Source organism: Alternaria triticimaculans (genome assembly GCF_023758025.1).
Source record: "Alternaria triticimaculans strain BMP 0046 chromosome Unknown scaffold_4, whole genome shotgun sequence".
Lineage (NCBI taxonomy): Eukaryota > Fungi > Ascomycota > Dothideomycetes > Pleosporales > Pleosporaceae > Alternaria > Alternaria triticimaculans.
In genome coordinates, this window is record NW_026055961.1 from 2150079 (window position 1) to 2163943 (window position 13865).

Genomic DNA, 13865 nt, shown 5'->3' on the forward strand with positions numbered 1-13865 from the left:
TAGCTAGTCGGTAACACATATCGAAGGATTTCGACTCTCTTCGCTGCGGGTGCCTTTTCCCAAGACTCCGATTCTCCACACTGCTCTTTTTGTCTCTTTTTTCCAATCTGGTATTGCGTTTTCTAGCGGGAGCATGGCAGTGCTTGCGGATATATTACCGGTAGTGTCGAGGAGCTCAGCTCTCGCGCTGAAGCTATACGGCGTTGCTGTGGAGTCGCCTGAGGCGGCGAAAGACCTAGTCGCCGTTGCAAACAAAACAAATGGTTTCGCTGCAATACTCAAGCAGCTAGGGACGATCATCAAAGAGGACGATCGTTTGCCGTCACCTGAGGTACGTAAGGACGCGCGAGTCGTGCTGCAATTACGGGAAAGCATGGCCTATTCCAAGATCGGAGTGTTGTACTGGCATAATCCCAAAAAGACTTTGGGAATCACCAATTTGCTCTGTCCGATCAAGGGAGTTGAAGACATTAGACAAGGAGGAGCGAATGCTTATGCTTCGTTAAATGAGGTCGTGGACGCCCTCGCTGACATTCATATAGGCCATCAACACCCTGGACGATGCCATCGATCAGGCTCAGAACTTGCTTACCAGCGTCGAGATGGCTACCTCGATCGAGAACGACAAGTTCCATGACCGAAGAGACAGTGTTCGCTCTACTCAGCACAGCCATCCCCGTTTAGATCATTCGACCAAGGCAAGCTTAGACTATTTCACAGCTCACCTGGAAGCCCTGAGTATGACGCTCTCTGTTCTACTGCAGACGTTGTATGCAGCACAGACTATAATGTGGTCAAAGTAAGTTTTACATCCTTACACTGCACTCGGCCTCTGACCCAGTCGCATCCGCATAGCTCTATCTTCTACTTGAGGTACATCTTGGCTTGGAGTAGTATGCTGCTGACAGTCGTTCAGGTTACGTCCCACGGTATCTCCGCAACAAGCCGCTAAACTTGTTGACAACGAAAAGATTCAACTCGAGGCACTCATTGTTCAACAACAACTATCCATCTTATCAGCTTCAAACTTCTACGAACAATCGCCACGGTCTGATGCGCGCTTATTGATGGAGGCAGACAGTTCCCAGAGCTTAGTTGTCACAGAGCATGGCGAAAGCCCTAGGCCGACCAGCCTTCGATCTTATCAGGATGAGGACCTGAGAAGCCTCGACACGTCGGTATACACCGAAGCGAATGGTCTACCTGCGGTCTTCAGTATATCGGCTTCGCGCGCCGAGCACTTGCTACAACAATGGACGAGTCTGCCTCTATTTGAGCGCCGCTTACGAGACGAAGAACGTGAACTACAAAGGCAGAGACAAGAGTATCAACAAGCTACTGTAGAGTCAGATAGCGAAGAAGAGCAGAGCCGCACATCAAAGCTTTCCGGTGATGGCGCTCGGCGAACACAAAGGTCGGGCAGCATACAGCCGCTGTTCACTGAGGCCAGCAGCCTGTCTAGTCCACACCCGGAGAAGCATTACGGTCCGCCTGCACCGCCAACACCGATCGCTACACCTCGTACATCACAAGCGAGCATGCCTGCTACAAATGAACAGCAAACAGCTGCTTCGCCCCGATCCAGTCTAGGTAGTCTCCCCATCGAGGCTGCCGCCGCGGTAGAAGCGAAAGAGGAAGACAGTGAAGTCGATCTAGAAATACCTTGGAAGTTGCGTGCGCGCAAATACTACTGGCGCTTTGTCGATGCCAAGCAAGTCAGCTCGAATACTGATCAAGCGTATTCACTTGCCTATTTGGAACGTAGCAGTTGGACCGAGATCATGGCTAGTTGGGTGTGCAAGGAAGCAATCCGAGAGGCAGGTTTCAGGTTTACACAATATCAAAAGGAGCGGAGGGATAGTAGGAGAACGAGAGGGGAGACATGCTTCTGCATCGAACGTCCATTGCAGTTTGACCAAGTCAAACGTCTTGTTGAACGTACCGTTGACATCTACCGGAAAGCAGCACCACAGACTCCACCCCAACAACCACAAGCCAGGAGATCATCTTTCCATCGTGCCCCACCGCCACCTGCTCTAAAAGGAAGCGCATTCGACCGCGACAGGACACCAGTGCCGCGAAACACACATCCCCCGCTTGATCGCACGAACACGATGCACTACGCACCGCCGCCTGGGCCACCCCCACTAGACCGATCACTCTCAATGCCTGGACCGGGACTCGTCCCACCGCCACCCCAACAAAAGACCAACACCCGCACTCCAAATCTCCAGATACCGGTACCCAGTCAATATACCCCTCAACAACCACAACGCCCTCACTCCCCACGAATCCCACAGTACCCACCTCAAGCCAACGGACACCCATCCCAGCCGATGAACGCACCACCATACTACCCACCACCGCCAAACACCCCTTTTGCAAACGCACCCGCGCCCCCACATACACCAATCCAAAACCAGAATTACCCTGTACAAGCCTCGCCTCTCCGCCAATCCTACATGAACCCCACTTATGCCGGCAACCGACGACATGACGACGACTTTACCACATCCGAGTCTGAGCTCGAACGCCCAAGACGGCGCAGATCCAAATCGAGGAGTAGAGCGTATGAGAAGGAGAGGGAAAGGGACAAGTATGGCAAAAAAAGTCATACAGGGAGGAAGGCCGCGGCGGGCGCGTTGCTGGGTGTTGGCGGGTTGACCGCATTGTTGGATGGGTTGAGCGGACTGTAGAATGTACGAATTGCATGATTTGATCTTGCCACCGCTTTGAAGTCTTGAGCGCAAGGTACCCAACGGATTAGTTGCTTGTATAATGACTTACGAATTCATAATGAAGAAGTATCTCGCACTTTCATACCTTCTTTACCATCTTCGACCGTGCAAATCAACATGACGAGTTCCTCAAAACAAGCATTAATCAGAGAATTAGTCTGGAAATAACAGCGATGCATTGAAACCACAAAGGCGTTAACTAGGGCCAGAAAAAGAAAGCCTACGTAGGGACAGAATAGGAATACGCGACACCATCCGCCTCTTCCGACCACCCATTCAACACCCCATCACATCATTCCTCTTCCCAAGCTCTTCAAGCGTAGTCTACTCTAGCAAAACCATCCTTCGCACAGAGCATACCCAGTATTATTCTGCCATTACCGCTTCACCGTTGTTACAGATGTGCTCGCTAGCCGGGTCCGGACACGAATCATTCTCGGACTTGTCCAGGTGACTGGGTATCTCAGATTGAGTCGTTCGCGCAGGAGCCGTACAGGCGATGTGCTGTGGAGTCGCAGGCAATGCCATCACAGCCAGATCTAAGGTGGAGTCCTCGGATGCGACGGTGCGCTCCATGACCTCGTCGCCCGTTTCTGAGTGGGAACTGTGTTCGCTGAAAGTGTCAACTGGCACATGCGGTTCGACGCGGGTGTGTTGATCGGTGGCTCCGTCGACATGTGGTTGTACCCCAGTGGCTCCCTCTGTATCATCTTCCTCTCCTTCAAAGCAAACCACTGTCTCGCCAGCAAGCTCAGAAACCGCCGCACATTCCCCAACTGTAGTCGTCACATTTCCTCCCTGCCCAGTAACCCCCCCTCCAACCGCCATAGGCATAATCATCACCTCCCCCAACCCCCCATTTGGTTGCCGCACAACGACACCCTCAGCACCCGCGCCGTCACCGCCCCAAAACCCCGTTGTACGCCCTTCAATCAGCAACTTCGATTCCTTCTCGTTCTGGATCAGCGAGCAGCACGTGCAAAACCACGTCTTGAGTATATCGGCAACACAAGTGCCGCCGAGGTCGCCTAGTTTGCGGATCCGATAGGTTTGCCATGCGAAGGGGACGCAGACGAGGAAGCCGTGGGCGAGCGGGGTACAGCAGAGGAACGAGTAGCCGTATGCTATGCACTGTTGCCGGTAGTGTCAGTCAGGAATCTGAGAAGGAATTATGCGGTGGGATAGTGTGGGACGCTAATCGAAGCTGGATGGAACTTTGTCAGGGAGGGAAATGGCGTACCGGCACGTTGACAATCTCATAGCCACTCATGTCGCCATTGTAGTGAAGACGATGCCACGTCTTTCCGCAAGTGACGCAAGGACAGAAGAACGTGACGATACCTACGCTACTTGTTAGTCCATCTTTCTTGTCATCCCCATCCTCATACCAACAAGTGTGGAAAGACTTACATAAGGGCAGCGGATTCAAGCAATCCTAGAGACTTGTGTTCCACGGCTTGGTACGACGCAAATCTGCTTCGATCTCTTCTCTCGCTAATGCAGTCCAGTCTGATATCTGGGAGCCGCACCATCGTCCCCATCGTGAGATGGTGTCACGGGTCTTTTGGAGGGACGGGTGTTCTGCGAGGCGGTCTGGCATTGTGGTATGATGGGCCGACTTCCTGAAAGCGAGTTGATCTCAGCACGGTGTCTAGGGTGAGAGAAAATGATGTATTCGATGCCGAGTATGCTGATGCTATGTGGGAGGGTGCGCGAAGAATAGAGTGGATGGTGTGGCGCAGATGATGTCTGGGAAGGCAAGAGAAGTAGATGCGTGAGCGACTGATATGGACCTCAACTCGCCGGGTAAGGACGATAGAGCCAGGAACCAGGTGGGAGGCGGTGGCGACTAAGAAACAGTCTCCGTCAACTAGTGAAGTCTCAATGATTCACGGTTACCGCATTGGCAATGTATAGCGGGACATGCACAGCAGTTCTAGTTAAGATGATGAAGTGATATAATGTTCTGGAGACAGCCACGCCAAGTTGAGGGACGGTAAGATGCCACGTAATGTCACATTATGATAAATGTGAAGCAACTGAGGAGGAATGTATGCAAGTATCAAATCGCATGCATTGTATAGGCCACGCATATTGGCAGCGCATACTAGTCTATGTAACTAATCATTTGCTCGAAACTATACTTTTATCAGATTCCTTCCACCCAAGTCACGGGGTCAGGTCCGCATATGCGCATGCAAACCAAAACGAGCATTTAAATCCCACCGCCGAGCTGGCCTTGGAAAGACAGCCACCATGATGGTTACCACAAAGAACCGGGGGTATCTTCCTTCGTACAAAGGTTGGGTCGTGGCTAGACCTTCATGAACGCCATCTATGCAGTAAACTTTTCCGTCGTCCAAAACAGGGTCATGCTGCTACTCTCCGCGTGTGGAGAGACCGAGAGACGCAAGGACGACGAGAAAGACGTTGTCGTCGAGGGGTATGACCGGGAAAAAAGGAACCGCTTTTGTCGTAAGATAAGGAAATGCTCAGAGAGGTCATCCGCGTGTGGAAGACTCGGAAAGCGAGAATCTATAGCTCCCCAAGCAGCATGCTTGCAGAAGAGCGAAGTCGTGAAATGTTCGTAATGCATGCCTTTGCGAGAAAGACGAGGGTCCTGCCATCTATGTTCGAGCTCGACAAGAGTGCGTCGAAGGGTATCGTATGCGAGAAGAGCTCGAAAACAGGCAGATCCGCAAAAAAACAGTCGCTGTCTATATGCTGATTGGGGTATGAGATTCCAGATTTCCGCATCGATCCGCGGTAACCGGGAAAGATTCGCAGAAAACATTCGCAAGTGAAGGAAATCGAAAGCAAGCCATCGGTAGCGGCGACACGAAGGCCCAGGGTATCGTAGAGAAGAAAATGTGTCCCGGGCTGGCTATATCGTGAAGCGGTGCGTAGCACGTTTACCACCAAGAGTTGCCGCCAGGGCCGGATGGGTTGCCGTAGCCTCCACCAAAGCCGCCGCCGCCACCACCGTAGCCGCCGGGAGCTGGAGGAGCGTAGCCACCGCCGGGAGCACCGCCGAAGCCACCTCCGTAGCCACCTTGAGGAGCACCTCCCCACTGGCCACCGCCACCGCCACCGAAACCACCACCGCCCATGCGACGAACGTCACGGGTAGCAGCGTTGCCACGGCCACGGCCGCCTCCACGGCCACCACGACCTCCACCGAAGCCGGAGCCCTCGCGAGCAATGGACTCGAGGAAGCTAGGGACCTCTTGGTTGGCCTCCTTCAACAGGTCAAGGAGATCGCGTACGACTCCGCGATTGCCGCGGTTGAAGAAAGCAGTGGCAATACCAGTGTTTCCAGCTCGTCCAGTACGACCGATTCGATGAACATAATCGTCAATGTCGGTAGGAAGGTCATAGTTGACTACGTGCGTGACATTCGGGATATCCAGTCCTTTGAAATGAGTCAGCAAGGTGTTCAAGGGTTTGCAGAATACAGTGGTTGCTCAAGGCTTGAACAACCTGGAAAACTTACCTCGGGCAGCTACAGCGGTAGCGACGAGGATGGGGCAACGTCCAGTTCGGAACATCTCCAGGGCCTTTTCACGCTCACGCTGAGTGCGGTCACCGTGAATGGAGGTGGCGGGGAAGCCCTGGTTGATGAGGAAGTCGGACAGCGAGTCGGCCATACGCTTCGTCTCGACGAAGATCAGGGTGAGACCAGCACCGTGTGTGTGGAGAATATCAAGGAGAACAGAGCGCTTGTCGCCGTCCTCGACGTACTCAATCTTCTGGGTGATGTTCTCAGAAGTGGAACCGACACGACCGACCGAAAGGAAAATGTAGTCCTTCAAGAAGTCGCGGGCGAGCATCTGAATATCGCGGGGGAAGGTGGCCGAAAACATGAGTGTCTGGCGGGCAGCGGTAGGAGGCATGTCCTCACCCTCAACGATACGGCGGATCTGAGGCTCGAAACCCATGTCCAACATGCGGTCAGCCTCGTCGAGAACGAGGTACTTGATGCTAGCCAGGGAGATGCGGCCACGCTCGATCAGGTCGACGAGACGACCGGGGGTAGCAACGAGAAGATCGCAGCCGCGCTCAATCTGGCGAAGCTGAGAGCCAATGTCGGCACCACCGTAGACGACGCAAGGACGGACCCAGGAGCGGTATGCGAACTTGCGGGCTTCGTCGAAGATCTGGGAGACCAACTCACGGGTAGGAGCAAGGACGAGCGAAGTGGGGTAAGCCTTGCGTTGACGTCCGTATCCACCCTGAGCCTGTGCGGGAGGAGGAGAGGGGCCATTCTGGAAGGCCTGGGCGAGAATGGGGAAGAGGAAACCACCAGTCTTTCCGGAGCCAGTCTGGGCACAAGCCATGAGATCACGGCCACCCATGACGATGGGGATGGAGTACTTCTGTACAGGAGTGGGAACCTTGTATCCGGAGAGCTCGATGTTGCTCAGCAGGTGGTCATCGAGAGGCGGGTTTGTGAAACGTGTGACGGGTTCGGGGACACCCTGACCAGAGGCCTCGACGGGGATGTCATCGTACTTCTCGAAGTTGATACCGGTCTGTTGCTTGGAGGGGTCGTTGGGCATGCCGAAGAGGTCGCGCTCGAGGCGCTGGTTGGGCGGGCCGGGAACGTGCTTGCCGTCCTTCCAGGCACCGTCGCCAGACCCGCGGGCGCCTCCAGAGCCACCGCCGCCGGGCTTGCCGTAGGCGTTGGGGTCAAAGTTGCCGCGAGGGGCACCGCCCCATCCACCGCCTGGGGGACCGTCGCGACCGCGGGGAGTGAAGTTGGGTGCGTTGGCCCAGCCACCGGCACCGCCGCCGCCGTTCATCTGAGGGGGAGGACCCTGACTGTCACCAGTTAGCATACCTTCCTGTTTCGTGTCCTGGGTGTTGACTGACCCTCCGGGGCCCCACGCGCTGCCGCCGAGACCGCCGCCGTTCATCATCGGGGGCGGGCCGTCCATGGGTGCAGGGCCTCCGGGACCGCCCTGGGGACGGCCGCGAAGGTGAGGGGGGATGTAGGCAGAACGCTCGCCGTTGAAGCCGTTCTGGGGGTTGTGCTGGGAGTCGTTGATGTTGAGACGACCCATGTCGAGTTGTTCAGCCATGATGGGCGTGGTGGAATCGAGTTGGTTGAGGGTGTGTTTGGGAGTGCAATGTGCAGGGCGCAAATTACAGATGTGCTGGCTTCGGCTGGCTCGGCGGTGAGCGACAGACGAAAAGTAGCAGGTCTAAGTGACGAAACTCGTAACTCGCAGGCGGGTGCCTGAGACTCGTTCTGTCAGGAAAGAAGGGAACGCCTCTGTCCTGAAAACGAGAAGTAAAGAAGTGAAGACCAAAAGAAAGGACTTCACAGGAAAAGAGCTTGTAAGGTTGTGCAATACACACAGAGTAGTTTTGGAGGGTGGGTGGTTAGGGAAGAGGGAGACGGCCGCAGGTAAGTTAAAAAAGCGTGTCGGAGAACCCTTCCCGCACTAGTCCCCGTTGGCGCTAGCGCTCCCTCTCAGAGTTCTCAGGCTGTGGCGAGTGGGGAGCGGTGAACGTCACAGATGGAAGCTGTCGTGTGCTGCAGCAGGCTTGCTTTTCATGCGACATGCACTGTGACATGGCCGCAGTTGAATGTAGTGGCGGCCTTTCTAGGTGCTTGTGCAGGCTCCAGGCCATCCTGTGCGACTGTGCCATGGCTTTAGATAACCCAACATTTGTCTTCTTTGCTTTTACCCTGGACGTGCCCTGGCCGTTGCACATCGTCATCGGCGGGTAATGCAGGGACTGCAAGGACATCGTATCCCCTCTACCCTAGCTAGCGTCTTGACACACTAGAGAGCCATGTTCACCATGTATCAGATCAATGCTCTACTAAAGGAACGTTTCTGCATTTCGTCGTAATCTAGGCCATGCTCTTCTCCTTGAGCCCACCCATAATGTTGCTTTGCCCTCCATTTCGCGTTTTCAAGAAGAGCACGCAAATCGCAACGACAGCCCCGATAAAGAAAAGCTTCTGACCGACCGACAAACCATCAGCAGAACCAGCAGCAGCAGCCAGGCCAGGAATTTTGCCCTTGGTGGAAGAGGCCTGGGATACCTCAGCAATGTTGACGATATCGTCGTGAGACGGAGTCGCTGTGATATCGAGTTCGTCGCCAGGAATGGCTGGTTCAGCATGGCCGTATAAATCTTGAAGAAAAAGGTACAACTATCAGCAGCTCTCCAACCTGAGGGGTCGACTCAATAGCAAAGAATGCGTACTGATGTCTAGAGTTCCGCGTGAATACCTTCCTCTGGCACCTCGAGCTCTCCGCTCTTGGCGATCTTGACAGTCTGGACCGGCTTGTCTCCAGCACCCTTCTTCACGTTCTCAATCTTCTCCACGACCTCGTAGCCCTCGAGGACCTCTCCGAACACGACGTGGCGGCCATCGAGCCAGCTGGTGATGACGGTGGTGATGAAGAACTGAGAGCCTAGGATAGTCAGTGCATGCTGCAGGGAGTGAAGGGGAAGGGTACTCACCGTTGGTATCTTTGCCAGCATTGGCCATGCTGAGGAGACCCTTGCGGGTGTGCTTGAGCTTGAAGTTCTCGTCGGGGAACTTCTCTCCATATATGCTCTTACCTCCTGTACCATCGCCTTTGGTAAAGTCTAGCCGTTGATCAGCATTGTGAATCCTAGACCCGGGCATGAGTCGGACTTACCACCACCCTGGATCATGAAGTTGTTGATGACGCGGTGGAAAGTAGAGCCTTCGTAACCGAATCCCTTCTCGCCAGTAGCGAGAGCACTGTAGTCTATGTCAGCCCCCAGAATTATGCGTAGACTTGTATCCGTTCGTACCGGAAGTTCTCAGCGGTCTTGGGGACGGTCTTGCCGTAGAGACCGATGGTGATGCGGCCTAGCTCTTCATCGCCGTGGGTAACGTCGAAGTAGACCTGAATATAGTCAGCAAGTCCGTCTATTCATCCGATTGAAAGCTATACACACCTTGTGAGTGATCTTTGGACCCTTCGCAGCCTCGGTGCTCTGAGCAAAGAAGACGAAAGTGATCGAGAGGATCAAGAGGAGCGAAATGACAGCTCTCTGGATGGTAGCCATGGTGCCTGATTGTGTCGGGAAACAATCGAGGGAAGTCGCAAGGTTAAGTAGTTTGGACAGCCCCCTGCGGAATGCGATGGTGGAGGAGGTGTTGAAACGTTGCGTTTTACCTAGGTAGAGCCATTGCCCGCACTGTCGCACTAGCGCCGGCTGGGTCTAGCGGGAAACGGAAGTCTGGAGTTCGAGATCAGACACGACAATTGACACTCCAACACGCGAACTCGCCGTCGGAACGCTGACCCGCCATGGTACGCTACTGGAACGCCCATTTCCCCTTGCGCGCGTCTTACTGACGGTTTAGGTGTTCATCAACGGCTTCAGCTTCACGGAAGCGACGCTCGTGAAGCGATCACTCGAATCTTTCTTTGGCATCGGGCCCTCGGTCTCGCAGCGCATTATGGCGAAATTCTATATCCACCCGTGGGCGAAGGTCGGCAGCTTGAAAAACGCCACCGTCATGGATCTGACCGCGGAACTGGCCAACATGAAGATTGAGAACGATTTACGGCGGCAAGTGCAGGACGACATCCGGAGATTGAGGGATATGGGCACATATCGTGGAAGGAGACACGCTATGGGCTTGCCCGTGAGGGGCCAGAAGACAAGGACACAGGTAGGTTTGGCCCTAGGAGAGTGGCTGTGGTCTTGGTCGGTCAATGGGCTAACAATCGCAGATTGCTACTGCGCGACGGTTGAACAAGATGGAGCGAGGCGGTAGTGGAAGAGTGGGGCTGTAAGGAGTACGAAAGCCTACGAGTGTATTATACTGTATGGTGCGCGGGCACAGACCCGTGTCTACAAGACGCCATTAGAAGGAAAACATGGATTAACGACACAACTACATTGAGTATATCAGACGCTTTTTCTTAGTATCTCCATTCGAGGTGAGCCGATGCTTCGACAGTGTTACAACGGAGTCCAGCAATGCGGAGCCTTGTCTCACTGTCTCTGCATCGAAAACGCGATCTGTGATTCAGAGACAGTGTAGTTGTGCAGACCTTCACCCGGCCTCAAACTCTTCTTTGCAGATGAAGTCCATTAGTGCAACTCATTTGGAAGTTGACAAGTCGAACTGATCGCTACCCCAGTTGCCCAGCATCGGATACGAAGCTGTCAAGGTCAGTGTGAAGGATGTCAGGATCGATAGATAAATTACACCTAAGATTTTGTATAACAGAGTAGCAGCTGCTTGGTGACAGCCAGGTGTCTTGTAGCTATGGGAATTAACAATCTGAATATTGAAGCACATGTCTGTTTTGGGTCCGGTCATCCTGACATGGATCAAAAGCTGTGGGGAATGTGAAAATGCTCGCGAATTCGCTTGACAACTCGGGACTCGAGTTCAATGGACAGTATGCCACTCAACACACGGTTTCGTAATGCTGATTGACGGCTGCTCACTGTTTCGAACAGTACGTTATGAAGCAAGTGGTTTGCAAACGCCGAGGCAACAATGACGATATTATCTTCCATGATAGCTATTTTCGAAAGTTATTCAAGCGTCCACATTGTTCCCTGCTCAGAAATTGGCTTTGACTTTGCGTTCGCTCGGTACACATTGCCTCCCGTGAATTAGCCTCGAACGCTACACCATGCGGTTTCTTCTTCTTGGACAGGCAGAACCCGTCCATGTTCTCACTGTATCTGCCTGCATCGCTTTCCTCGTAATTTCCAAAGCAACATACCTGTGGATGTACGCAGATGTAGCGAATGGGAAGTGGAACGTTTTGAGGGCATAATGGTAGGCGTTTGTTCATTGAGCAAGGGGCTCCATACTGGGTTTACCCACGCAGTAGCTGTCCCATGGCGCAAACCATCACAAGGTTCCGATGAGGCGTTATTGGCCTCCATCTTGGCGCCACTTCACTCTCCGATCTATACTTCCTCCACATTTGATGGCAGGAACTGTAGGTCCAGGCGGCGGTTAGCGGTCCAACGGGAGCTTACATTCCGGACGGAGCTCTCACAGGTATGCGCATGCATTGATGAAAGACTACCATTTGCAAATGAGGATAGCTTTCCTTTCACCGTAAGTTCCGCATATTACCAGAGATGTAATGTCCGCGCTCCTGTTGATGCAGTCTTGTCAATTTAGACGTTGGTGATTTGTCCTGTTCAACGCAGCAAAGCTCGTATTTGCAATAATCACGAAGATCATAATACTTCGGTGTTGCCCCTCGGAGCTGGATATGCGATGTATAATTAGACGTGAGAGAGGCTTGCGGCTTGACCCAACTCGCATGGAAACAACTGTTCCGAGTTATGCTTGCCATGTCTTTGGGGTAGCGTCTGCCTCAGGTTCACCCTGCATCTGTGGAGGGAATGCGTGCGGTCGAAGGATGTGGGTGCTGGACCATCAAGGAGGCTGTTCATGCCGCATCTTTACTCGCCCGAGTGATGATGTCCGCTGCAATGTCGCATCTCATTTCCACGGCTTGCGGTGGGTACTAGCGCAGAGACAGAAAAAACAAAAGACGTTTCTCGGCCTCAATCATCCAAATTACCCCTGACAGAGCATTGCAAAGAGGAATTATTAGTCTGGGCCTTGGGTTCGTTGCGCAGCCTAGGTGCAGCTCGTGATCACCATGTGGCGACGGTTACGGTCTAGTCGTGGAGCTATCAGCGGCTCCCTGCAGTACACTTCGCTTGACGGCGGATGAGTTTCAGATGTAATCGCAGGTCGGTAGGAATCGTATGATCCTGATATGCGTTCCAAGCGGCATGTATCTGCCGTCAGCATACTCGAGCATCCAGCCGCGGTGCAGAGCGGATGGTTGGGCACTCATGGTGATGGACGGCATGCGGTGGTTGTCTCTGAGAGTTCGGAGCTGCTGCATCTACGAGTGCCAAGTGATCGACGGATCTAGCCCCGATTCGGCCTGGCAAATCCTTCGTGCTGCAGCGACCCAGCCGGCAGCCCTTCAACTCGAACGCCTCCGTGCGCAAGAGACATTATTACCACGACCATCCAATCGACGGCCAGACGGCTGGCGGAGTTGCTCTCGAGTCTGCCATGAGTCGCAGATTATCGCGCCGCCGAATCAATACACTCTCTGGGCTCGCATGCCAAATCATCTGGGCTGTAGCCAATAGGTGGGCATTTGGCACCTTTTGGCTTGTCAGGCTGTTGTCAGCTTGCCTGCGGGCACCAGCGACAGCAGACCACGCGCACATCTCGTTCTGCACAAGAGGGGCGGTGGATGGTGGCTCGTAGTTGATTACGGCTAGCAAGCCACAGGTGTGCGCCAATGGAAAAGCCAAAGTAGCTTTCTGGCGCCTACGCGGGCAGGTGGTCGACGGGGATGCAGACGGGTTTGGGCACATCTAAAACGTGAGGGGACGCAGCCATCAAGGCGTGCGGAGGCGATGATGGAGACGACGGCCTACAGGGCTCGCTTCTGCTGCAGGAACCAGGCTTGACTTTGGCCCGGCTCCTACAAGGGCGGTTATGGCGCCGAATGAGAAGCCGGCAGGCGACAAGCCCAAATCTCTTCTGTTCCGGCTGCTCCTTCTGACGGAGACTTGTCTCAAGCTGCGCGGGACGCCAGATGCTGACGAGACTGCTGAGCGTGGCAGCTTTGGATTCACCAGACACTCAGAGCGTCGCCGAAACACTAATCCCCACTGGCCGTCTGCTATACCGTCGACCAGATATCCCGGTCGTCCGCTAGCCCGTTTGAGCCTTGGACATGGCGGCGACGAATACAGACATGCACATGCTCCAGGAAAGGACGGCGGCACATCACATCGCTCAGCACCAGCCGCCGTCGCCCTTGCACTCTCTCTCCGCGCCGTCGCTCGCGGACAGTATTCGCAGCCTTCGCGACGACTCGACGCGCTCGCACAACGTGCCGGCCACGGCGGACGAGCAACACCCGCCCCGAGCACGTCGCAAACCCGTCCCAAGCCCGCTGTATTCGACTGGTAAGAGCGGCCCCCCGTGCCAGCAGCCGGGCTACCGCGACTCACCACGCCTCGACGAACCGCGCAGTCCGCGCGAGAAGCTCGACGCATTGCTGGCGGAGGAGCAACAGCATACCTCGCCCATTCGCCCAACCCAGCCAG

General features: G+C 54.4%; 3 protein-coding genes across 3 annotated transcripts; 1 reads left to right on the forward strand and 2 right to left on the reverse strand.

The window, feature by feature from the left end:
- Positions 1 to 133: 133 nt before the first annotated feature.
- J4E78_004297 (uncharacterized protein) lies at positions 134 to 2696 on the forward strand (the record flags this gene model as incomplete). Its single annotated transcript, XM_049364926.1, has 4 exons — positions 134 to 139; positions 194 to 331; positions 543 to 799; positions 917 to 2696. The coding sequence occupies 4 exons, from the start codon at positions 134 to 136 to the stop codon at positions 2694 to 2696; spliced, it is 2181 nt and encodes a 726-aa protein (XP_049224004.1).
- Positions 2697 to 5650: 2954 nt separating this feature from the next.
- On the reverse strand, positions 5651 to 7819 carry DED1 (DEAD-box ATP-dependent RNA helicase; the record flags this gene model as incomplete). Its single annotated transcript, XM_049364927.1, has 2 exons — positions 5651 to 6150; positions 6232 to 7819. 2 exons carry the CDS (start codon positions 7817 to 7819, stop codon positions 5651 to 5653), a joined length of 2088 nt encoding a protein of 695 aa, XP_049224005.1.
- A 782-nt stretch (positions 7820 to 8601) lies between these two features.
- Positions 8602 to 9800, reverse strand: CPR2 (Peptidyl-prolyl cis-trans isomerase B; the record flags this gene model as incomplete). The annotated part of the gene is made up of 6 exons (XM_049364928.1): positions 8602 to 8888; positions 8987 to 9172; positions 9222 to 9350; positions 9404 to 9489; positions 9543 to 9637; positions 9690 to 9800. The coding sequence occupies 6 exons, from the start codon at positions 9798 to 9800 to the stop codon at positions 8602 to 8604; spliced, it is 894 nt and encodes a 297-aa protein (XP_049224006.1).
- Positions 9801 to 13865: the final 4065 nt, after the last annotated feature.